The 25,911-nt window shown below is 50.7% G+C and overlaps 1 protein-coding gene across 2 annotated transcripts in view; it reads right to left on the reverse strand.

The window, feature by feature from the left end:
* Positions 1 to 678: 678 nt before the first annotated feature.
* Positions 679 to 25,911, reverse strand: part of PKD1L1 (polycystin 1 like 1, transient receptor potential channel interacting) — a 133,523-nt gene continuing 108,290 nt past the window's right edge. For both annotated transcript variants that reach the window (XM_078442613.2, XM_078442612.2), the window contains 6 exons: positions 25,671 to 25,811; positions 24,041 to 24,175; positions 21,760 to 21,969; positions 18,387 to 18,548; positions 16,984 to 17,154; positions 679 to 2,068 (listed from right to left, as the gene is read on the reverse strand). In XM_078442613.2, the coding sequence (XP_078298739.2) occupies positions 16,996 to 17,154; positions 18,387 to 18,548; positions 21,760 to 21,969; positions 24,041 to 24,175; positions 25,671 to 25,811 (807 nt within the window). In that variant the 3' untranslated portion in view covers positions 679 to 2,068; positions 16,984 to 16,995. The remainder of the gene's footprint in view (positions 2,069 to 16,983; positions 17,155 to 18,386; positions 18,549 to 21,759; positions 21,970 to 24,040; positions 24,176 to 25,670; positions 25,812 to 25,911) is intronic.

Consider the following 25,911-nt stretch of genomic DNA (forward strand, 5'->3'; position numbering starts at 1 on the left):
TGCTGCCATTTGCAACAACGTAGATGGACCTAGAAGACATTATGCTGAGTGTGATAAGTCAGCATAAGTATGGGAGCATATGTCTACCAAATCATTAGCTTGTACATCTTAAGTATTTATGATTTTATTTGTAAATTTTATCTAAACGAAGCTGGGGAAAAGTTGTACATAATACAATTTATTTTTAATTTTTTGAACTTTGCTCTTATGTCTTGTTAAAAAAAAAACCCTTTCTGGCTATAAATAAGGTCATAACAATCTTTCCTATTTTTCTTTTTTTTTTTAATTTTTTTTAAACGTTTATTTTTGAGACAGAGAGAGACAGAGCATGAATGGGGGAGGGTCAGAGAGAGAGAGGGAGACACAGAATAGGAAACAGGCTCCAGGCTCCGAGCTGTCAGCATAGAGCCCCACGCGGGGCTTGAACTTACAAACCGCGAGATCATAACCTGAGCCGAAGTTGGATGCTTAACCGACCAAGCCACCCAGGCGCCCCCCCTATTTTTCTTGTAAAAATATTCTGGGGCGCCTTGGTGGCTCAGTCAGTTAAGCGTCCGACTTCGGCCCAGGTTATGATCTCGCGGTTCACGAGTTCGAACCCCGCGTCGGGCTCTGTGCTGACAGCTCAGAGCCTGGAGCCTGCTTTGGACTCTGTGTCTCCTCTCTCTCTGCCCCTCCTGCACTCGTGCTCTCTCTCCTCAAAACTAAACATTAAAAAATTTTAGAAATATTAAAATTTTCCTTTTTTCATTTGGGTCTCAAACACACAGGGAGCACACTCTTTTTTGTAGGTGACATAGGAGTCTGGTTTATTTCCACACATGTGACACCAATGGTCTCCTCCCTAGGAATCCCCCATGGACGTGTCAAATATCCATTCCATCACACAGATACCACTTTACCCATTGCTTGCGCTCAAAACCTCGCTCGGGGCTCTCCTGACTCTTGTACCTGAAGTCCAATCTGTTAGCAGAGTCTGACAGCTTAACCTTGACACAGACCCCCGCCAGCCCGACGACACTGCCACTCACACCCAACCACCCCCACCTTTTGCCTGGGTTAGTCTGTGGCCTCCCAGTCAGCCCTCCTCCCTCAACTCTTGCTGCCTACAGCTTCTTGTCCCTGCAGGAGCAGAGTGAGGGTTTTAAAAATATGCCTATCATGCCATTCCCTGCTCACACTCAGAATAAAATTTACAGTTGTAACGCATCCACAAGACTCCCCCGTGACCTGGTCATTGGCGGTCTCCTCACCTACTTTCCTTCCCTGTCTCTCTCGCTCCTCCCCTCCCTGCCCCTTCTCTCTCTGTCATATGTTGCAGATGCACACGCTATCTCTCACGCACCGACTGGGCTCCCACCTCAGGGCCTTTGCACTTGCCATCTCTCTCCCCCAGGTAGGTGGACGGCTTGCTCTAACCTCATTCAGTTTCTGATCAAATGTCACCTTGTCCAACAGGGCCTTGCCTATTCACCCTCTCTAAAATAAAACCCTTCCTGGGGCACCTGAGCGGCTCAGGCAGTTGAGCGTCTGATTCTTGATGTCAGCTCAGATCATGATCTCAGGGTTTGTGAGTGTGAGCCCCATGTCAGGCTCTGTGCCAACAGCTAGGATCCTGCTTAGGATTCTCTCCCTCTCTCTCTGCCCCTTTACCGCTTTCACACACCCTCTCTCTCTCAAACTAAACTATAAAATAAAATAAAAAATAATACAATAAAATTAAAATAAAATAAACAAAACCCTTCCTATCCCTTACTTGATTTTTCTTCATAACATTTTTTACTATCCATCGATGGATGTAGTATATCTTGTTTATTGCACGCCTCACCTACTGCAAGGCAAGCACCCCGAGGGCAGGCATTTTTGTTGGTTTTGTTCACAGACGGAACAGAGCATGGCATGGAATAGAGCCTTAAAACGTATGACGAATGGAGGACTTGAGAGCCTTGCCTTTTCTCCTGCGGAAAAGCAGGGTGTCTGCGACAGACGTAGTCGCGTGGCTTGGCGAGACGGTGTCTGTAGCGCCTCAGCACAGCCACGGCCGCCTTCACTCCTCCGTGCCTGGTGGCTAGAAAGAGAAAATGAGAAGAGATCTTACACTGAAACAAATTCCAAATCAACCTCAGTTACGCAGCAGTGGGAGAAATAAATCAGTATGATGAGCCATCAGGATGGAAAAGCAGGTGGGCAGGTACATCCAGGGTAGGATTTCCGTGAACTCTAAGGCTCAGCCCGAGAGGCAGGATGGCACAATGGTTAAATGCTGACTCCAGAAGCCCAGTGCCCGGGGCTCGTGTACCGCTCCACTCCCTTACAGCTGTGTGACCTAAGCCTTGACACAAAGGGAAGTACAAACAAAACCTACTCCTCAGGGTTGTATGAAGATTCAACTAGTTAATTTTTATTTGTTTTCATGTTTGTTTATTTTTGAGAGAGCAAGAGAGAGAGCACAAGTGGTGGGGGAAGGGGCAGAGAGAGATGGAGACACAGAATCCAAAGCAGGCTCCAGGCTCTGAGCTGTCAGCACAGAGCCCAACGCGGGGCTCGAATCCACAAACCGCAAGATCATGACCTGAGCCGAAGTCATGTGCTTAACTGACTTAGTCACCCAGGCACCCCAACTAGTTAGTATTTATTTAAAACAACTCAGAACAGTGGCTGGCATGTGGCAAGCAATGCATATGTATAAATATGGTTTGTTACTATTCACTATCAACTAGAATTTCAAAGGCAAAAAACGAACTAGACAATATTTGCTATTCTTACTGTTAGGGGTTGAATTGTGTCCCCTCAAACTTCATATGTTGATGTCCCGCTCCCCGTTAGTACCTCAGAATGTAACCAAATTTGGAGATAGAACCTTTAAAGATGTGATTAAGGCCCTAATCCCATCTGACTGGCGTCCTTATAAGAGAAGGTCACGACACAGAGGGAGAGGATGGTGTCTATTTGCCCAGGAGAGAGGCCACAAGACAACCCGTCCTGACACCCTGACCTTGGACTTCCAGCCTCCAGCACCGCAAGGAAATCAGTTTCCACGTAGGCCACATGGAATCTGTGGCACTTTGTTATGACTGCCCTAGCAAATGAACATACTACTAAAGATCTCTTATAATCAGACAAAAAAGTAAATATTTTTTCCAATTGAAAAATGGGCCAAGTGGGGCACCTGGGAGACTCAGTTGGTTAAGTGTCCAACTCTTAGTTTCAGCTCTGGTCATGATCTCACGGTTTGTGAGATCAAGCCCTGAATCGGGTTCTGCGCTGACAGTGTGGAACCTGCTTGGGATCCTCTCTCTCTCTCTTTCTCTGCCTCTCCCCTGCTTTTGTGCAAATGCACTTTCTCTCAAAATAAATAAACATTAAAAAAATTATAAAAAAGAAAGGTGGACCAAGTACACGAACAACAACAAAATGGACTGCACACATAAAAAATGTGTTTGATTTCACCAATAATCAAAGAAACGTGAGCTTCGACAATGACCTACTAGTTAGTGCATCAGACTGATGGACACGTAAAGAAAGAGAACCCCCAAGCCAGGCCGCCGTCCTGGCTGGCAATCTTCTGGAACAATCTTCTAGGAGCACCACACAGCTAGTTATCAAAGCTTCACCTACAAAATGCATTTTTAGTTGGTGTTTTTTCCCTAAGAATACAATTGGACACAAAAGCACTCGTTGGCTCTGCCGATGTCCCGCCGGGCACAGAGGTCACTGCTCTGCCCTCGGCCGCGCAGCATGTGCGGTGCCCAGGCCGCACAGACGTTCTGCTGGTTCTGGCTCACAGCCCTCCCCCGACACAGACGTGACTCTGGGCTAGGGTCAGGGAGGCCCCCGCCGCACTGGCTCAGGACCGCTATGTCCACGTAACTCTACTGGAGTGTGCTCTACCCGCGGCAGGCCACGCGCCTTTGGAGTGTAAATCGCAGGTGCAGGACAGGAACACCTGCAGCACCCCCTAGTGTCTCCTGGTGCCTCTTCATGACCAGGAGTCACCAGGCAGGTGAAGTGACTCGAAGAAAAGTCAGATGGGGATGGGGGTGGGGCAGTCATGTGTGGGTGGGGTAATGTGTGGGTGGGACAATGTGTCAGGGTGGGACAATATATGAGGGTGGGGCAATGTCATGGGGATGGGACAATGTGTGGGTGGGGCAGTGTCATGGGGCTTAGGACAATGTAGTGTGGGGGTGGGACAAAGTCATGGGGTGGGACAATGTCATGTGGGGGTGGGGCAATGTCATGGGGGTGGGACAATGTCATGTGGGGGTGGGATGCCATGGGGGTGGGACAGCGTCATGGGGGGTGGGATAGCATCATGGGGGTGGGGCAATGTCATGGGGGTGGGACAGTGTCATGTGGGGGTGGGGCAATGTAGGGGGTGGGACAACGTCATGGGGGTAGGGTAATGTCATGTGGGGGTGGGACAACTTCACGGGGTGGGGGGGTGGAGGAGTCATCAAAAAATACTGTGGTTTACAGTTTGGTTTAATGAAGAAAATCTTTCTCTTACAAATAATAAAGCCCTTCCGTCTTTGATGTGCTGAGGTCTCTGACCTCAGATTCATAGATTTCCGGTGCATCTGAATCCAGAGCAGTGACACGGGCATGGAGGTGCTGCCGTAGGCGGTAGGCCGGTGCACACATCGGTGACTTGACGCTCCCCTTTCATCGCATCTGCACAGGCTCCTCAGTCCGTGTGCGCTGGCCTCTCCTCCCTGACTGTCTTCCCCAAGTAGGAAGAGTCCTACTGACCTGGGCGGGGCCTCCCCTCTTGGACCTGCCCTACCTGGGAGGCAAGACCATCACTGACCAGGGGAGGAGTTTTGCCCATACAACAAAATGGTGACCACATCATTTTAAACACGAGATAAGCTAACAAGCTGTTCTAGCAGTAATTAAATCAGGACACTTGTCCTGCAGAGAATCTCACAGCCTTAACTCAGTTAAATAACTTATCTGGTCTAAAGCAGGCCTCAAGTTCACCGTCGACCCTGCCCAGCACCGCAAAGATTTCCATTTATTTCTTAGGTGAGGGCAGCAAATGTGGGTCCAGAAGTAGGAGATATTGGACACCGCTGACAGATGTCCTGCCATGAAGCAGCCGGCTGCACATCTGGTCAAGTGGGCAGAGTCGAAGTTACGTAGCAGCGCCCGTGGACAGCGAATTCCATGGTCCTGGGCAGACTCGCTTTCCTTTGTCTGTTTTGGTCTGGGGTATGATGCCGTTCAGATGCCGGGAGCCTTTTGTGGCTAAAATCTGCGGATACGTGTTGCTTTCTCGGGAGCAGGTTGTCAGCTGGCTGGGCTGTGACATCAGCGAGGGGGGTTCCGGCTTCAGGCAGACCTTCTGAATCCCTCTCGGGTCCGGCCGATTCTCTGATCTCTCTTCCACCCACATTTCCTGCCGGTGTTCTCCCTGGAGGTATCTGGTTACTGACACAAACATATTACTCTGATCCCAAATAATCCTGAATTTTTGAGCTTCCAAGAATGACTAACTCTACAGAACCCACCATGGCGCAGCGTCCCCCCACCATCTGCGTCGTGGTACAACAGAAAGCGGCGGAAACAGATGGTGTGGGGCCCAAGATGGGGCTGGATCTCATCAGGCAGAAATCAGAGCACTCAGGATGGTCACCCCCTGGAGGGTGTCAGACACCTTCGTGCTCTGGAACTTTTTCCCTGAAAAGATAATTGAGGCACAGGATAAACCATGGGCCGGGCCAGAGGAAGGAGGTGCTGGAAGCAGCTTGGGATGTAATGCGCATTTCTGATGGGGGTCACTCTCTTGTCTGCTAGAAAAAGCACGACATTTTCTATTAGTTTTAAAGCATCATTTGCATTTATGTTAGTTTTGCGTGTTTTGATAACCTTATTTTTAAATTAATTTTTTTTTTTTACTTTTGAGAGAATTGTAGATACATGTGCAATTGTAAAAACGTGTAGAGACCCCACGTACGTTCTACCCGGCTTTCCTCAATGACAGCATCTTGCACAACCACAGGACGATCTCAACCTGGATGTTACATCTGTACAGTCAAGATACTGAACGTTTCACCCCCTGGGTCCCTCCTGCTGCCCTATTCCTGCTGCACTGTGTGCCCCCTACTCGTCCGGATCTGCTGTGGTCCATCCCTATGATGTTGCCATTTAAAGCATGTTTGAACAGAAGCGCAGAATATGTAACCTTTGAGCATGGCTCTTGCACTGGGTATAATTCCCTGGAGACTCACTCAGGTTGCTGCACGCATGGATAACGGTCCTCTTCATTGCTGCATAGTATTCCACAGCAGGCAATGCCCCTGCAGTTTACCTGGTCAGTCAGTGAATAGATACCGGGAGGTTTCCTGTAGTGGTATTTAAAACAAAGCTGCTGGGAACGTGCATGCACAGGGTTTTGGGTGAATGCCAGTCTCCATTTTTCTGTATCATTTTGGTACCATTTCCAGATTGTAAGTTTTCGTATATCATTTTATAAGACACTGCTTGTTTCACAGAGGGGCTGTGCCACTTACATGCCCACCAGCGATGGATGAGAGGCCAGGTCTCTGCATCCACGGCCCCATTAAGTGTCACTACTTGGATCTGAGCCTTTCTTATGGGTGCGGAGTGACACCTCACTGTGGTCTCGCTCTGCATCCCGCTGGTGGCCACTGACACTCACATCTTCTGCTGAGTTCCTGAACATTCTCTTCCGTGAGATGTCCGTTCCTGGTTTGGTCCATTTTCTAATGGGGTTATTTGTAATTTACTGTTGTGTTCTGAGAATTCTTTATATATTCAAATACTAGTTCTTTGTTGAACGTGCAGTTTGCAGGCATTCATCCTCTTCACAGGGTCGCTCATGGAACAAAGCTTTTCATTTTGCTCTTACAGATCAGGCTGATTTGCTTCTTTGCTTTTTCTCTTTTCAAAAATGTTACAGTTTCGTATTTTCCATTTAAGACCCATTTCAAGTTAATTTTTGTCTAAGGTGTGAGTGACTTCAAGCACTATTTCTCTCTTTTTTTCTTGCTTCTGGATGTCCAATCATACCAGCACCACTGCTGAAAAGGCTGTTCTCCCCCCACTGAATTATTTTGCGCTTCTGTCAAAAGTTGGTTGGGTCTGTTTGCATGGCTCTATTTCTGGGTTCTCTGCTTTATTTCCATGGTCTGTGTGTCTGTCCCTCTGCCCCCCACACCATTCTGACTACCCCCTACTGGCATGGCCATCCCTGTCTGCTGACCCAGCATCCAAGAAATCAGCCACCTGCGAGGATTATGAATTTCATCATCCGCAGCTTTCGGGAAGGAAAAGTGCTCACCGTCTGCAGGGCACTGGGCATGCTGAGGTCGCTCCAAGGTCAGCTCACATTCCTGAAATTTGATGATCACTTTTCCTTGCTCCTGGCCTGATAACAGGGCCAGGAAGACAGTCACAAGGAAATGTAGTAAGTTAGGAAGGAGTCCCTGGCCAGCACAGGTCTCTGGAAAATGATTCAGCTCAGCTTACTGCAGAGAAAGCTTTCCTAAGGCCTCTACCTTTCTGAGGCCAAAGCCTGTATTTTAGTGCTTTTTAGCCAGTTCTGTTACACAGACAATCCACAGTAGCAGGAGCCATCAGGGTGACGGTGGTCAGCCCTACAACAGGGCTCCCGATCCCAGAGATTTCCATAGCTTCCTTCCACATTTATTTTTTTAAGTTTATTTATTTATTTTGAGAGAGAGGGAGAGAGCGCAAATGGGAGAGGGGCAGAGGGAGAGAGAGAATCCCAAGCAGGCTCCGTGCTCAGCGTGGAGCCTGACACGGGACTCGAACCCACAACCCTGGGATCATGACCTAAGCCCAAATCAAGAGTTAGACACTCAATGGACCGAGCCACCCAGGCGCCCTCTACATTTACCTTAATTCTGAGTGTCCAATAAATTCCCACACGGGGGCAGCGAGTGGTGACGTTCTTGGGTCAGGCACGCTCACGGCGCTTGCTGTAATTAAGACGCTTCCTCTTCCATCCGAGAAAGACCCAGGGGATGCCAGCCAGGGAGGCTCTAGACCCTGCTCTTCCTCTCCCCTTGGTCCCACTGCAAACTACCTGCTTCGCCCCTGGATGTCACAATGCGGGAAGAGCTCCTCAGGACACGTCACGAGTGGGAAGACCCCCTGTGAACTTCCACACTAGAATCTACCACGGTGGACGCTCATTTCCAAGCCGATGGGGAACGGGCTGAGTCCTTACTCATGGTGAGGAGCACAGACACCCATGTGGTGTTTTTTTTTCAATGTTTATTTATTTTTGAGAGAGAGAGACTGAGCATGAGCAGGGGAGGGGCAGAGAGAGAGGGAGACACAGAATTCAAAGCAGCTCTGGGCTCTGAGCTGTCAGCACAGAGCCCGACGTGGGGCTCGAACTCATGGACCGCGAGATCATGACCTGAGCTGAAGTTGGACACTCAACCGACTGAGCCACCCAGGCGCCCCAGTACACCCAAGTGGTGTTAAGGAGAGGCCCACTCGTGCTCCTATTTTAAAGAATTCACTTTTGGTTATTGCCTGATTTTCTTCAGAGCCAAAGAACACAGATGATTCATTTATTCTATGGTTTTTATGATCATCAACATGTCCCAATATGTAAACACCTGTCCTGTGAGGCCTCCCCACAGGAGAATCTATGCCGAGGAAAAAAGAGGAAGTTTGTGAAGTTTTTGAGGATTTGGTTTTTCTTTCATCACATCAGCGGGATTAAATTTCGCAAAAAGTTGAAATTAACTAAAATGATATAACCCTTGTCTTTGAATATCTACAGTTGCTTAAAGGTCTTCGCGATGGGTCCCCCACCAAAAGGTGGGGTGCCAATTCCAGTGCCCACAAATGTGACCTCCCTCTGAAGATGATCGCATTAGATGACGTCATGACAGGGGGAGCCTGGGTGGCTCAGTTGGGTAAGCGTCTGATTCTTGATCTCAGCTCAGGTCATGATCTCGCAGTTCGTGGGTTCGAGCTTGGCATTGGGCTCTGTGCTGACAGCATGGGGCCTGCTTGGCATTCTCCCTCCCTCCCTCCCTCCCTCTCTCTCTCTCAAAAGTAAATAAATAAACCTAAAAAGAAAAAGACGAGGTCACGAGGGTGGGGCCTGACCCAAGGTGACTGTGTCCTTATAAAACAGGGAATTTGGACCCAGTGACACCCCCATCTCAGATTCCAGGACTCCCACGCTATTACATGATACATTTGTGTTTCTGGGACTTTGCTGCAGCCACCCTGGCAAACAGGTGCAGTATTTTACTTATTATTTTGGGAAATAACTGTAGTTTGAAAGACTCCAAGCTAACACAGAAACTTCTCGAGAAGAAAGGCGGCTGATGGTGAAGTTTAGTCTTGAGGAATTCAACCTTCTTGGCTCCCACTATGAGATCGTTTGGTTCAAGTAAATAAATGATGTTTTCATAGCAACACAGAAGTCCTGGTTTATATCCAAGTGTCTCCGGTGCTGCTCTAGCACACATCTAAATAAAAAAAAAAAGGATTAACAATAATATTTCAGCTTTGCTGGAGCTCTGTCTGCCAGGAAGGAATGAATCAACCCCAACAACAACAGTCCATCCTGTGAAGTTATCGTGGGCAGACTTCATATAATCCTGAAAGCAGAGGAAATTTATCTCTGAAGTCTGTCTGTCTGAATATTTCTGTCTGGTTCTTTCCACTTCTAATATATTACACATTTGTAAATCACTTCTGAATAGTTCTCCTAAACTTAATTAGCTTTTCTTGTGATGCCGATGGAAGGGAAAAATTCCAAGACAGGCGTGGAGAAGAGTTTAGAAAAAACAAAGCTAATCGCACCCGTAACTGGGACTCCAGCGTTTGGTCATCTTGCCATTGAGTGATTCAACAGAGCCTTTTTGTTTATTTTTTATTTTTTTAAGTACTCTCTCTGCCCAGCATGGGGCTTGAACACAGGACCCCGAAATCCAGAGTCCCACGCTCCACCAACTGAGCTGGCCAGGTGCCCCAAAGCTGTTCATTTGGGAATCATCTCGAACGTCACAAAGAGGAACAAGAACAGTTCACTTGAGCACCCCTACACCTTTACTCAGAATCACGTGTTAACATTCTGCCCTATTTATTTTCCCTGTTTCTAGTAGCTTCCTTTTGCCAATAACTGATTACTCCGTATTTGCCGAGCACCGGGCCCTGTAGGAAGCCCTGAGGTGAGACACCGTTCATGTGCAGACGAGCAGGGATGATGGGTCCCATCAGCCAAATCCAGGAGCCATCTCATCCTCATGTATCGAGTGAATCTTGGGAATTACGGGGAAGTACGTTCTTCCTGGGAAACCTCATTTTATTGCTTTATTTTAAAGATTTTATTATTTTTTAAAGTCACCTCTGCACCCAGGGCGGGGCCCGAACTCAGGACCCCAAGATCAGCAGCCGTGTGCTCCACCATGCGAGCCAGCCCGGTGCCCCGACGCCTCACTGTAATCCAGTGTCTGCATCATTGATGGCTGCTCGTGGCTTCCGGTGAAGAGACATGTCGTGTGCCAGATCCAGGTAGGACAAAAGTCGCTCAGAACTTTGCCCCGAATTCTGAGACTTGTATTTTCCAGGTTCCAGGAAGACTGCCTTCTCGGTGGACCCCCGCCCCCAGGCCCTGAACTGCGCCCCGCACAGCACTGCCTGCCAGGCGAATGAAAACCCGGCTGAGTGACTGTGTAGCAAGCCCGGGCACAACACGGCACGTGTGGGCACAGCAGGTCCTTCTCTGAGAGGCCCCTGGAGAGCCTCCTTCACAGGACAGGACACAAGATGTCAGGAGGACAGGTCGCCGTTCAACGCCCACCCAGCCCACGGTTAAAACCCAATCCTACCCCGCAGGTGTGTGACTACCCATACATCCTGTGTGTTCAGGCCGAGCAGTATTTCCTTAAACTTTTCATCACGTGTTTTCTTCTCAAGGATTTGAGTTTCGCATGTTCGGATATCTGGGATCGTGAATCAGGAGGACAGTGTTTATAGAACCCAACTGTCATCACAGAAAGTCCTGGATGTAAGGGGGAAGCTCAGGCCATTTCCCGGACAGGTGTCTGTGACACTTGTAGGCCACCCATGTTAAAGAGAGTCAAGCCTTCTACATACCTTTTAGGATGGCCCACAGACTGGCAAAGTTTGGGGAAGACGTGGGAAGGAGGTCCACCCTTTCCATGGCTCCCTGTGTCCTGACCATCCCTGACTCACGTGGCGCACACACAAACCTCTCTGAAAGCAGAGGCCGTGGGAGATCGGGCACCAGCCCCCATCGTACGCCCACATCCACGGTCACCAGTACCCGGATGTGGAAAGCGAGCGCAGATTTTCCACAGCTACACCAACTGCCCAATTCCCCTCCTGGCAGGTGGGTGCTAATGAATTACACTTCTTTCCTTCTTTTAAAAAGGACCAAAACTGCTCAGGCAGACTATAACCTGCGGTCAGGACATTCCTGACTTTCTAGATGCTCCTGCCTTGCTCAGCCATATTCATAAAAGTGAATCAAGAGGAAAATACATAGGAAAAACCGTTCTGGCATCTCTAAATTGCATCGAAGTCTTGGTGGCCCGGCCACTCCTGCAAAGCAGCGTGTCCCAGGGGGGTGGGGTGATGAGGCCTGTGCATCAGGAAGCATTTGGGGCAGAGGCGTCCTGCTCCATAAGAAGCACCTGCTAGTGTGCCGCTGTCCTCAGGGCCCGACGGACACGGCTGGCGAGAGGGAGCGCTGCGACACTGTACGGTCGCCCAGCAGGTGAGGAGGACAGCGGCAGAGGCGGGCAGCCCCACGGCAGTTCACGGCACTGAGTCACTGCGAGAAGACAAGGGACAGTGTGATTTGCAGGTGGCTTTGGTAGTTCCAGGCATCCAATCCTTCCAGTTTATAAAGATACGAATCTTAATTATTAATGGCTGAGATGAAAACCAGCTGGTCCGAGGTTAGGAAATTCAAGCGGGTTGTTTCCTCAGATCACATCATACAAAAGAGGGTCTGTCCCGTGCCATCCGGCCTGCTCGGCTGGTTTCAGTGCCGAGCACATTCCTGGTTCCGTCCCACTCCAGGCCAGCTGGTCACAGCGCAGAAATGTGAGAGCCACAGGCACCCTGCGCCTCTGATGGCGTTCAAGTGCGATTATCTTGAACCTCAGGAAGTCGGTGTGAGTGACCACGAGCTGTGCCCATATGAGGACTCACAACAGGCTGTGCTGTGTGCACGGAAGACTAGCGACCACGTCCTAAGTGCAGCTGTGAGCTATTAAATATATACACGAGGTAAGCGCCTCCAGGGATGGGAGGAGATAAATCCCTTAAAAGTGATCCTAGGAGACTTCAGAACTGACAACCTCCCCTTGTCCTTGCCTTGGTGGGAATGTCTGGGACGTTGTACCTTCATACAAAGAACCGGCTCTTGACTCAACATACAGTCTTACTTCTTTGATTATATCAGTTAGGAGTGTGTTTTAAAAATTAGGAATGGGGAAGCCTAGATGGCTCAGTCGGTTAAGCCTCCAACTCTTGGTTTCAGCTCAGGTCATGGTCTCATGGTTCGTGAAATCGAGCCCTACGTCGGGCTCTGTGCTCGCAGCACAGAGCCTGCTGGGGATTCTCTCTCTTCCCTCTCTGCCCCTCCCACACCTGTTTGCATGCTATCTCTCAGTCAAAAACAAATAAGTAAACTTAAAAATAAAAATAAAAATTAGGAATGGATGTTGAATTTCATCAACTGCAGTCATGGAGAAAATCAAATGGTAGTGTCGGCCATTTCTTCGTGAAGTCACTAATCTGGTTTCTAATATTTAGACCTTTCTTCTCCTGGTTTAAAACTCCTATATGATCACAGCATTTTCTTTTCATCCGATGCTGGATTCTGTTCGCCAGTGTTTTCTGTTTCCCGTTTGGTCGTTGATGCCACGTTCTTTGTAAACATCTCTTATGTCGCTCTGATTGGCATATACATGTCAGCTCCAGGTGTGAGGCACAGGGATCAGATATTTGCACGTGTTGCAAGATGGTCACCACGAAGTCTAGTTAATATCTGTCACCACACATTATTGCAGAATGTGTCTTCCTTGCAGAGAGAAGCTTTCAGGTTTACTCTCCGTAGCAACCAGACATAAACACGGTGTTGTAACCGGGGTCGCCTTCGCATCCTCAGGACTCCTTTCTCTTAAAATGGAACTTCGTACCTTTTGACCCCTGCACCCATTTTGCCCCCACCCCCCTGCCTCTGGCAACCACCGATCTGTTCTCTGTGCCCATGAGGTTGGGTTTTTGTTCTTGTTTTGTTTTCAGATTCCACATGTAAGTGAGATCATACAGGATTTGTCTTTCTCTGTCTGACTTACTTCACTCAGCGTCTTGCCCCAAATGTGGCAAATGGCAAGACTGCATTCCAGTTTTAAGTAATCGCCTCACATGGGATTTGAACTTACACCCCGAGATCAAGAGTCACATGCTCTACTGACAGAGCCAGCCAGGTGCCTGGCAAGATTGCGTTCTTAACCACGATCATGACCTCCAACCACAACAATCTTCTTCTGAGAGAACACTAATTCCCAAAGCCCTGTTTTATGATTTCTAGATACCTGCTTCCAGGGAATCAGGATCAGCATGCACTGGGCATCATGCTGGAACGCAGCCTCACTGCCCTGTCCACTGGGACACCACCAGCTGCAGGAGGGAGGGGCAGGAGTGTGCTCTCTCCACTGTTTTTTCACACCGCGCAGGATGCTAAGCCCACTCAGTGTAGACGTGAGTTGAATATTTACTTGTCCATCTTACAAAACTGATCTCAAATCAGACTTTAATGTGCTTCATGTATTTTGGAAATAAACTTGATTTATCTGCTTTTTGATTTCCTCAATGATAAAGAAGTTAGATGTAACTCAAAGCAACTTTTTAATAGAATTGTTCTATCCAATTCTCTGGCATTCCAGGGTGTGAAGTGCAAAGGACAGTCCTGGCTGAACCCAGCAGCGGTCACACACAACATCTCAATCTCTCGGCCCCTTTCTCCCCCATGACAAACCGTGAGGGGCTCTGTGGACTTCGGCTTCGCCCCAGCTACTCAGACACCCACATATCCTCAAGGGGAGTCAAAGAAGAGCCCCCACCCCTGAAGGCCCACCTCCCCTGCCTGCCGCCCCTAGAGGCCCCCCCCCCCCCGCCAGTGGCACACAGAGCCCGCAAACTTCCGGCCCTCCTTCTGTAGGAGACGGGTTCCACATTTTGGGCAATACGTGCCTGTGGCTCCCGGAAGCCTTGGTTCCATCAGTAGGGTTCACTGTTACAGGGTTTTATTGGTTTAGATTTTTTGGTATCAACATCAGTAAGACTGGCATGTGGTGGTTTTGTCTTTTTAAGTTAGACACTTGTGCCCAGTTTTGGTATCAGTGCATTACTTTGCTCTATAGAAGCACATCTGGAAGCTTTCTCTGTCTCTGTGATCTGGAACAGTTCAGAGAACATCCTGAACTTAAGTGTTTTTTAAGTCTGGTGAGATTTCTACCATCTGGGCCAAGGTGCCTTTGGAAGAACTGTTTCCCTCACTGCTTAAGGTTTCTGCGTGACTCGAGTTTGGTGCAGGAGTACCGAGGGCCATTCTCGGGCTCCAAGTGTTTCAGAATTCACTTAATTTCCATAAAGTAACTTTCACTTTCTCAGTTTTATTTTGTACATTTAATGTACTTTCTTCCATCGCACTTTGCTGTATGTTAGCTAATAAGGTATCTACTTGTTTTTTTTTTAATTTTTTTTTAACGTTTATTCATTTTTGAGACAGAGAGAGACAGAGCATGAACAGGGGAGGGGCAGAGAGAGAGGGAGACACAGAATCTGAAACGGGCTCCAGGCTCTGAGCTGTCAGCACAGAGCCCGACGCGGGGCTCGAACTCACGGACCGTGAGATCATGACCTGAGCCGAAGTTGGACGCTTAACCGACTGAGCCACCCAGGCACCCCTCTACTTAATTGTTAAGTAGAGATTCATCTTGGGTCATTTTTTGCTGCTGATTTAATTAAATTGCATTTTCATTTTTACAGATTTCTTCCTCTTGTGTGGCTTGGTTTGTGCAGGCACGTGCGTGTGTGTGCGTGGATGCGTGTGCGCCTGTGCACGTGCACATTTCCCTGACGATTTCACTTGAAGACGTACTTTTATTTGCTGCTGCTCGGTAGCATCAGCCCTATTTTCCCCTGAGCACTGATTTAGCAGTACACGTTGTCCTTCGTTCTCTCTAAAGTCTAGAAATAATAACGTTAACCTTACGGTATGAGTGAATACAAATGCATAAAGTTGTATTTCTTCTGAACTCTGGACTGAACCTCCCATTATTTTATGTGACGAAGACAGTAAGTGGCATCTGTCCTTTCTTAATAGATTGTTTTTCTTCTAAGTTCCCCACACAACTTAATTCCTATTCTGTAAAAATTATGCTTTTCCTACCATTTGCCCAATTTTCTACTGACATGCACATTTAAACAGGTTTTTTCTTTTAGGGGTGCCTGGGGTGGCTCAGTCGGTTAAGCATCTGACCTCGGTTCAGGTCTGTGAGTTCGAGCCCCATGTCGGGCTCTGTGCTGACAGCTCGGAGCCCGGAGCCTGCTTCGGATCCTGTGTCTCCCTCTCTCTCTGCCCCTCCCCCGCTTGTGTGCGCGCTCTCTCTCAAAAACAAACAAAACATTAAAAAAATAAAAGAATAAAAAATAAAAGTATCTCATTTTGCTGAGTGTTCTCAAATTTGCCACCTGTATCCTTCAGTCTCTCTTGTGAATTCATTTTTCTTTTGCTCGGCCTGTGTTTCCGGCCATCTGCTCCTTTTCTTTCCTCAACTCTGTCAATTTCTCCTTTGTGGTTCTTTTTTTTTTAATGCAGAAATTCACTTTTCTATCTTATTTTTAATGTTTATTTTTGAGAGAGAGAGAGAGCAAGCAACCTTCCATCGTGGCTTTGCACTCTTACTCAGAGAAGTAAAACTTTTCGGTGCATTCAGGCCTGTGCATGGAGTACACTTGCCTACGGCCTGACGGGTCCGTGATGATCCTCTCCTGGCCTGGTCTCTGTCTCCTTCGTTACCATCATCTTTAACGGCTGCTCTCTCAGCAGCCTGTCGCACGGTCCCATGGTTGATCTGCGTTTATCATGAGCACACCCTTCTGCGTGAGGGGGTCCACCTCGCTGTGGCCAGGGAGCACACCCACGCCACTGGGCTGTGTGACCGTGCGTCTGGGCTGCACGACCGTGCGTCTGGGCTCCACAGCCTCTCTCTGGACCTCAGGGAGCCCCCCGAGAACACGCCTCACGCTCCTCTGCCTTTTCACTGCGTCCAACCCCTGTGTGTGAATCTGGGTGGCTCTGGGCCCATGGGCCGCCAACAGCCCCTCCACTGGCCACCACATCAACAGACAGCTTCTGAAACAGGAGGCTGTCGTTCAGCCCATGAGGGCTGAGGTTCCCGGGGATTTCTGTAGCTCTTTTCTTCCAGACCAGGGGCCTTTGGCTGACCCCCACGTGTGCTGTTGAGGTTGGAGAATGTGTGCTCTTGGGAGTGGCTAGGTCCTCTCTCCCTTTGGTCTAATTTTCACTGTATTGGCCGTCATTTTGGGGGATTCTTGGTCACGTTCTGGATCACAGATATTTCCTGGGGTCTGGGAGCATGGAATTTCCATTTCTGTTTCTCACTATCTTTGCTGATTCCGGCTGTAATCAGGGGTGAGGGAGTACAGAGGTATTTCTGCTATCATTTTACGCTGGAAGTCCTTTGCTACACTTTTCATTATTAAGTGGTTCTTCAGTTCTGGCCAGAGCACACCTTCCCGCCAGCTTACCCACCCTTAGGGAATATTTATGCAAATGGAATTCATGATTTGGAACAGCAACCAGTTCGTACCTCCCTTAGAACTTAAAAAAAAAACCAAAAAACAAAAAACATTTTTGCTATAAAGGAGAGAGATAAAAATAATTCCTCATTTGCTTACCCCAGTGGCTTGTTAGGCAGAAATGCTCCCCAAGGGACCACCTTCTGCCCTGGCCTCTGTCTCATCACAGGATTGCTGCTCTGGAAGAGGAAGTCGCAGGCTGTCGGACAAGCCATTAATCTTCAACAGAAGTTCCTCTAGCAGATCTGAGACTTCATCCAGGTAGTAATGCTGAAGCAAAGAAAATCACATTAGTGAGTGCCTTCGAGAACCAGATTTTTTTCTTTTTCTCTCATTTTCTGAAGCGTTTACTGGTATTGACTTTAGATGGCACTGTGCTTTGTTAGAAAGCTCACTGGAGGGGCACCCGGGTGGCTCAGTCGGCTAAGCATCCCACTCTTGGTTTTGGCTCAGGTCATGATCTCACGGTTTGAGTTTGAGCCCCGCATTGGTCTCTGTGCTGACAGTGTGGAGCCTACTTGGGATTCTCTTTCTCCCCATCTTTCTCTCTCTCTCCAAATAGAAGAGATAACTTTAAAAAAAAAAAAACATAGAAAGCTCACTGGACCCTGGAGTCAGAGACCTGGGTGCTGGGCCCAAATCCTCACATCTCAGTCCCTGATTCACTGTGTCACATACAGGCAAGTGTTAGGGTTCAGAATGTCTATGTGAGGACTCTTACATGGACTTAAAGGCAATAAGGAATGGTAAACACGTGATATAGAACGAAGCCCTATAAAAACGCACGCTATCACGACTGCACGAACCACGCTGAGGGATGACTGTCAGTCATGAAACAGCTGGGCACTCGGCGTGCAAACACTGGCTCTGATGTGCCTGCCTCCGTGTCAGGGTGACTAGGCTCAAACACTGTGCCTGAGTCCCCATGTTCTGGTAGAGGTTTGGGTCTGGTGGCAGAAACCAAAATCAAATGACGACTCTACAGGGACAGGGTGGTGTGTGTTTGTTGGTCGAAGCGGGAGTCATAAACTCCCATCTTTCTTTTATTTATTTATTTATGTTTTAAATCTTTCTTTATTTTTGAGAGAGTGAGAGAGAGACAGAGTATGAGCAGGGGAGGGGCAGAGAAAGAGGGAGACACAAAATCGGAAGCGGGCTCCAGGCTCTGAGCTGTCAGCACAGAGCCCGACGCAGGGCTGGAACCCACAAACTGTGAGATCATGACCCGAGCCGAAGTTGGACGCTCAACTGACTGAGCCACCCAGGTGCCCACAAACTCTACCCTTCTAACCCAACAGGGTCATCCAAACATAATGAGTTTGTGGAAGAGAACGTGCTTGGTAATCCCCTCAAGGCCTTAGAATTTCAACCAAAAATGTCCTGCCTTTGCAAAGATAGTTGGCACAGAACTGCCACCATGGTTAATAACCAAAAGCCAAGTTCTGCGAGGAAGCCTCCTCTGAATGTGCCGCTGTGCCCCCTAACCCAGGCCCTACAGTCACCTGACTTTCGACCGTCTCAGCCTCTTCCCGCTGTGGCCGCTCCAGTCCCAGCAAGGCCAGGCACTGTCCCCACACGCACGCAGTCACGTCTTCTAGACGCACAAGGGATTTGCTTTGGAAAGATTTTCTTTTTCGAACAAGAGTCATGAGGGAACCTCTCAGCTGCGGAGGAGGACAAAAAAGGTAGACAAATTGCATGTTACCAAACCCACCGTGACTTTGTTAACCTGACAGACGACGAAGTGGAGACCGCATCTCAGGATGCTGTCCTGTGAGCTTTTAGTAAGACACCAATTGCTTAGCACAACAGGAAAACACCTCTTGTGCCTTCAGCTCACTCAGAACACGATGGATTCAGGCTCGAGAACAAATCTTACCATAAAGGATGTTTCCGTACCTAACAGCTGAGGACAAACACTGTTAACGTGACGTGCACTTGCACACGTAAAATCGGTTTGGGGTCCTCAGCAGCCCTGCCGGCCATGTGTGTGCCCCACCGTGGTCTTGTGCCTGTGCCCGGGAGACAGGAAGAGGCGCCCTTGTGGTCTCCGCACACCGGCCCCAGTGTGTTTCTTTCTTTACTGCAGGCTGAGACTTGTTAGCTCAAAAAGCCCGTGGGCACCAAACTCAAAGTTTTGCACATTTGACTGTTTTAAAAATAGTCCAAACAAGCAAACTTTTGAGCCATGTAGGGCCTGCTTTGCATACCCTGCAGAAAGTCACCGGACAGTTGTTGCCCCTGGTAAGACAGGGTGCTGCCCCTGGTGAGACCCCATGGTGCTCCTGCCCTCTGGAGCTCTGACTCAGACCTCCCTCGCGCCACTGGGTCACAGCGACACACAGAAGACCACCTCCCACCCTCCCTGCATCCACTGCCCTTCTCCCTTTCTTGAGGTGGCCCCGAGACACAGCCTCTGGACGGTCTTGTGCTGTGCGACCTGTCAAGATGTGGCCCGGTACCGCTTGTGCGTGTTGCTGTCTCTCGTGGTCATATCTTTTTCCTTGCTCGGTCCTAAATCCCTCGAACCCCTGGCAACGTGTCAGAGCCCTGCAGGGAGGCCCAGTGCCCGAGGACAGGACACCATCCGTTCAGAGAGCAGGTGTGGGTCCGAGGCTTCCTCCTCTACCAGCCACACGAGCCTGTCTCTGAAGAGACCCCCCGGGCACCACTGTCTTCCTATTCTTCATGATAAAGTCCAAGCGCCTTATCATCTTAGCATGACACTCAGAGCCCTCCTGGCTCCAAGTATCGTTCCCCAAATCACGGCTGCTTGACTCTGAACTCCAGCCTTCAGACCCTGCTCCCAGGTGTCTCCGTGAGCTGGTCCCTCTCATCCAACAAAGCCCAACTCCACTATCCCTTCTGCTGTGTGAGGACTTCCTGCTCCCCTCGGGAAAACAAATGGGTCTCTATTTTGCTTGTTCTTTGAGGAAGCTTCTAGGTAGGCTTTAGAACTGCATAGTTGTGCGAGATCCACGTGCTGAAAACTACAAGATGTCAAAGATGTAAATAAACATACAGACATACAGGATTCTTGGCTTGAAAAACTTCCTATCGTGAAGATGTCAATTCTCTCCAAATCTGATTTATACATCCTTAGAAATCTCAAAATCCCAGCATGCCGTTTTGTGGATACCAACAAGCAGATTCTATAATTTATATGGAAAGGCAAAAGAACGAGAACAGCCTGAACTGAAAAAGAACAAATCCGGAGGACTCATCTGTGCCACGTTAAGACTTACATGGAGTTCTAGTAATCAAGACAGTGTGGGATTGGCAAAAGAAGGGGTCAGCGGAATAGGAAAGACGACCCAAAACCAGAATCACGGAAACAGTGAAGTGATTGATGGCAAAGATACACAGGCAGTTCAACGAGCTTTTTAAAGATGGTGCCAGGGCAACTGGATGTCCCAAACTGAAAGAACAGTAACTCTGATCCATCCCTCGAAACTTGTACTAATATTAATTCAGAACGGACCTAAATCTAAAACCTATTAACTACAAAACTTCTAAAAGAAACATAGGAGAGAATACGTGTGACGGTGGTGTTGCCATTTGGTTTTAGATAGGACACCAGTGGAATCTATAAAAGAAGAAACTGATAAATTGGCCTTTACAAATATTAACAACTTTCCTGCAAAACACCACCATTAAAGGAATTAAAAGAACAAGCCACAGAATGGGAAAAATAGTTACAAATCACACATCCAATGAAGGAAATGTATTAACATTTAAAAATTGCTACAATTCTTTGTTTATACTCGTGTCATCCTCTATGGACTGTGGACAATGTCCTTTTCACCACTGCCTAAACAGAATGGGTATTCTTTAAGTAATTGTGGAACGAGTGCACGAATGAACAAATGAGAAGATGAATGGATGGATAGATGGAGAGGTGGGTGATGATTCGATGGCTGGCTGGCTGGCTACATGGATAGGCGGATGGATAGGTGGGTGGATAGATAGGTGGATAGGTGGGTGGGTGGGTGGGTGGATGGATGGTTGGCTGGCTACGTGGATAGGTGGATGGATGGAGAGGTGGGGGGATGGCTGGATGAGTAGATGGGTTGTGTGGGTGGATGAATAAGTGGATGGATGGATAGGTGGATGGACAGGTGGACATATGAATAGACAGATGGGTTAACGGATAGACGGATGAATAGGTAGATGGATGGATGGATAGGTGGATAGATGGAGGGAGGAATGGAGGGAAAAGGGAGGGAGGAAATGCAGGAGGGAGGGATCTGTGGATGAATGGGTGGATGCGTGCATGGATGGAAGGTGGGATGGGTTAATGGGTGGATGGGCAGAGGGAAGACTAGATGGATGGATGAGCCGTGACCAGGAAGCTAGAAACACTGAAAGAAAAAAAGGACTCAGGTCTGAGTATTGTCAAGGTGGGGGTTTAAGCTGGTGTGTGTGTGCGTGCGTGTGTGTGTGTGTGTGTGTGTGTGTGTGTGTGATATGACTAGATTGGCAAGTGGCAGATCAGTAGGAAGGTGGGAAACGGATCCCCATTCCAAACTCAGCCCGAGGTTAGAGAACCTGTCTGGTGAAGGCTGGCTAATGGAGTGAAACCTTTGTAAGATGGGAAGTTTGAAATAACAAGGCAAGAGTTAGCAGCTACCACGAGAGGAGGAAAGAGGGTGCAGCTCAGCGCTTGGAGGGCTGGGGGTCTCCCTGGAGAAGGCAGCACGCTGGAACGCTCGGTCTTGCTGGACCCGTTCAGGCTGCAGGAGTGTCCAGCCCCTGCCCCTCGTAGGGCAGACGGGCCTCAGGGAGCCATGGCCACGTGGAGACGTGTACACAGACAAGGAGAGTTTCACGCCTACGGCAGACCCTGACTTCAAAGTCTGGGGCAGGTGCACGTACCGTTCCCAACCACACGGTGCTCGTTACTATAAAGAAAGCCCCGCAGCACCAAGCCGGGGCCCGCGGGTCAGACTTGGAAAGACCGGGGAACGTGTCTCTTTGGCGTCTTCCTGGAAAACGGAACGGCAGGCCTCGGGAGACGTCCGTGAAGGTGCCAGGCAGTGCCGCGCGCAGATGGGAGTGGGCTGCTAGCATCAGGACGCCCGCCAGCTGCAGGGAGAAAACCCGCCACCACTCACCTGCCTTGGCCCTGGTTCAGAGGAGCCCAAGACCCGCCTGGGGGCTTCTGAGGGCTTCCAAACAACAGCACGCTTGGAGAAGCAGCTTTTCGGGAGTCGATCTTGTCATCCCTAGTGCCCGGTTCTGTCTGCTGCACCTTCTCTGGGGCCCTGCCCCTCCCCTCCTCCTCTCTCACCCCTCCTCCTTTGCTCTCCCCTCCCCTCCTCCTCCCTCCCCCCTTCCCCTCCTCTCTCCCTGCTCCTCCTGCACCTCTCCCCTCCCCCCCCTCCTCTTCCCTTCCCCTCCCCTCTCCCCGCCTTGTCTCCCCTCCCTTCCTTCCCCTTTCTCTCCCTCCCTCACTTGCCCCTCTCCTCCTTCCCTCCCTCCCTCCCTCCTTTCCCTTCCCCTCCCCACTTCTTCTCCCCTCCCTTCTCCTTCCCTAACCCCTCCCCCTTCGCTCCCCCTCCCTTCCTCCTCATTCCCCCTCCTTTACCCTTCCCTCCTCCCCTCATATCTCTCCTCTCTTCCTCCTCCCTCCCTACCTAGCCCTTCTCCTCCCTCCCCCTCCCCTCTCCTCTCCCTCCCCTCTCCTCCCTCCCTTCCCCTCTTCCCTCCCTTCCCCTCTTCCCTCCCTGCCCCTCCCCCTCCCCCAGTGCCCACCAGCTCCACCCCCTCCTCTATCTTAAGTGTCCAGGTACCATCTCTCCTCTCTTCCTCCCTGCACCCCACCCTAGCTGTTAGCAGCCATGCTTCATGTCTCCAGCACCTGGCAAGGAATCAGTAAAATAAACCACTTAAGAAGCAAAGGGAGTTACATTTAACTCAGGTCAAGTTTTGTGGTCTGGTTGTTGTGCCACATGGGAGACTTGATCTAGGAACCTCGGGTGGTACACTGGTCCAGTGTGCACGTGTGTGCACGTGAGTGTGTGCATGTGTGTGCACATGTGTGCAGGTCTACCCTACCTGCACAACAGACCACCAGCCCCTCGTCACGGGTCCACGTGGGCCCCAGCCCAGCCCCCCCCAACCTGCTGGCCCCATTTCCCATGCTCCTAGCCCCGGCCCTGCACCCGAGGCCTCCCTACGAAGACGCTGGCGCTCCCCTCACTGCTGTTTACTCTGAGTGGAATCACAGCCGCCAGTGGTCTGCCACGTGGGCCGAGCAAGTGTGGTTCCCCCGCACACCTGTCCCCGCGCATCCCATAATTTCTGAACAGTTGGGGCTCTGCCACTTAGTTTGGACAATTTACTCATGATATTCTGTGTTCTTCTGAACAAAAAAGCATTTTTTTGAGTTGCGAAGTGGTATAACAACGACCAGTTTAGTAGTCAGAAGAGTTCCACGTACGCGCAGTCTCCAAGCCCAGGGTAAATGGCCAGGCACACACCTGCCATGCGCTCCTGGAGGCGGAGCTTGGGTACGGGCCCACGGTTGTGACAGCAGGCTCTGGAGAGGTGCAGTTGGGCATGAAGCCGGGTCTCGACTCCGGGGTCAGCTGTTCCCGCCTTGGTTTGCTGGGCCTGTCCTGCCGAGCACGAAGCCAGCAGGGTTTGGGGATCTGTGCTTGGTTCCCCATGTGCAAGTAGAGTCTGGCACCCTGACAGTCAGATCACCTGGCCTGGACCCTCCCTCGGGAGCAAGAGGAGTGGAGGCCTCCCCGTGAAGAAGAGCCAGGCTGCAGGCGGCCTGGCTGTGACAGTTCAGGGAGGGAACCACCAGACAGCCCAGCCGCCGTCCCGGCATTTAGCAAACGCTCCGCGGGGGAGAACAGCTGCTTTGGCAGTAGTGATGGTAACAATGCGGCGGGAAGGCGCGGAACAGAGCAAGCGTGGACTCGGTTGGGGCTCCTGTGCTCACGGCCACAACTCACCACGTAGCGACCGGCACCCGTGACGGAAAACCACGGGGTGATGTTGGAAGCCCGGGGCTCTAGGGGTGTCTCAGCTTGAGAGCTCGTCCCTCCCCGTCACCCCACCCAGAGAAGGTGCTAACAGAAGAGGACGCCGGCCGTGCTCACTTATCGTGGAGGGAACCTGACCCTGGCTCTGGGGGAAGCCTCACCCCTGCTGCGAAGACGCCAGCGAAAGAACGGCGTGTCAGGAAGGAGCAGGATGCCACCGGTGTCTGGACACTAATGAGGCAGATGCACTTCAGCGTCAGGACGAATGACAGGGTCCCCTGCAGCCACGACACCCTCTGAGACAAAAGGACAGAGCGGGTCAGCACGTCACCCCAACTACCAGCTGTACCTGCCGGCTGTGCGCGAGGGGAACACCCAGCAGGCAGTCGCTGCATGTGATGACGTCCTGGTCCCAGGTGTCGGAGGGACAGCAAGCAAAGTCTGCAGAATGGACTAGGGCCAAGGACAAATCATAACGCGTGTTCGGAAAGACCAGGCCTGAGTTGGGACCCTGCCGGTTCTAGAAACACCAGGGCAGCTTGTCGGGGCTTCAGTTCACTGGGCTGCACAACAGCAGCCACGGAGGAGGCAAAGGCCCTTCCCAAGGCCGACGGTTGGGGGGCAGCCGTGTGCTGAGTGTGGCCAGGCTGGCAAGCTGGGCCGGCTGACTTTAGCCCCGATGGAGAGTCCCGGGACCCAGACGCCCCCATCTGTGAGGCTGTGATGAGGCGGGCACAGAGACAGCGGGGGCCGGTGCCTCCCTGAACTCAGCAAGGAAAAGGCCAGCATGGCGGCCACCATTACGGGAGGCGGAGCTCGGGAGACCAGCAAGCGAGTGCAGACACGCAGCGAAAGGCAGACAGGAGCCCGCCGACCATCCCAGAGAAGCAGCCACCCTCCTCCCCGGAGCCTCCAGCATTGAGGACGGACACACGATAAACCAAGTCAGCACAACACAGCTGGTCAGCGCCGTGAGGACAGGGCGACATTCAATGGACACATGGAAGAGGGGTGAGGGCACTGCCTGCTCTGGGCCAGCATCTGTGTGTGCAGCTTGACCTCAGGGCCCCACCGTGCATGGTCCCGTGCCAGCCTAGAGGCTGGTCAGCATCCGGGGCACAGAAGAGCCCATTCTTCTAGGTCATTCTGGGAGGGCCCACCCTGGGGGTGTGAGGTCACTCGGGGCCCTGGCTGCCACCCATTGGGTGGAAAAGGGAGCTCCCAGAAGACCTGCAGGGTCAGGGGGGTGGCTGTGAGGCTGCAGGACAAGGAAGCCGAACATGAGAGCTCCACCTGCCTATGTCCACATCCACGACAGCTGTCCACACCACAGGCTGTGCTGGGCACCCCCCAGCCCCCGAGGACTCCTGCCTGGGCTCACCCACCCGGATGTGCACTTGGCCCTGCTCCTCTGATGGAGCCCAGGCTGGTGGGGGTCAGTCCCTGTGGCAGGACCAGGGCCCTCCTGCACCATGGGAGGGGCTGACTCCACCCACCTCCAGGGCACCGTTAGGAGGAGAGGAAACAGACACGATGTGTCTCAGTCTCTCATGTAGAGTCACTGGAGCAGTCCGTGTTCTAGAGTCATGTTCCAGACACACACATGCACCCCTGCAACATGTCCCCTAAGGACTCCAGGCCCTTCCCTGTCCCATTCACCCTTGTCCTAGGCTCAGAGCATTTTCATTCAATATGGAACAAATCCCTTGTCTAGAACCTTCTAGAACGTGGATGACCTCCTCCTTTGGGCAGCCTCACAGAGCACGTGAGGCCCTGGATGCCCTTCCATACCTGATTCCATGAAGTCACAAGACTGAGGTCTAGAAACTCGTGGAAAAATCCCTTTTGGAAGTGGTCGGTCACCTCCCCGGTAAGAGTGACCAGGTGGCTGGAGGCTGCGTGGTAGGCGAGGCCGGCTCCAGCCATGGTGAGCTGCGGGGTTGAAGAGGAAGGTGCCTCAGGGGGCTCCCAGGGAGGCCCCCCCAATGGCACCCACATGGCTAGGGGTGCAAAGTAACAGCAGGAGCAGCGA

Source organism: Panthera onca, chromosome A2 (assembly GCF_046562875.1).
Source record: "Panthera onca isolate mPanOnc1 chromosome A2, mPanOnc1 haplotype 2, whole genome shotgun sequence".
Taxonomy (NCBI): Eukaryota; Metazoa; Chordata; class Mammalia; order Carnivora; family Felidae; genus Panthera; species Panthera onca.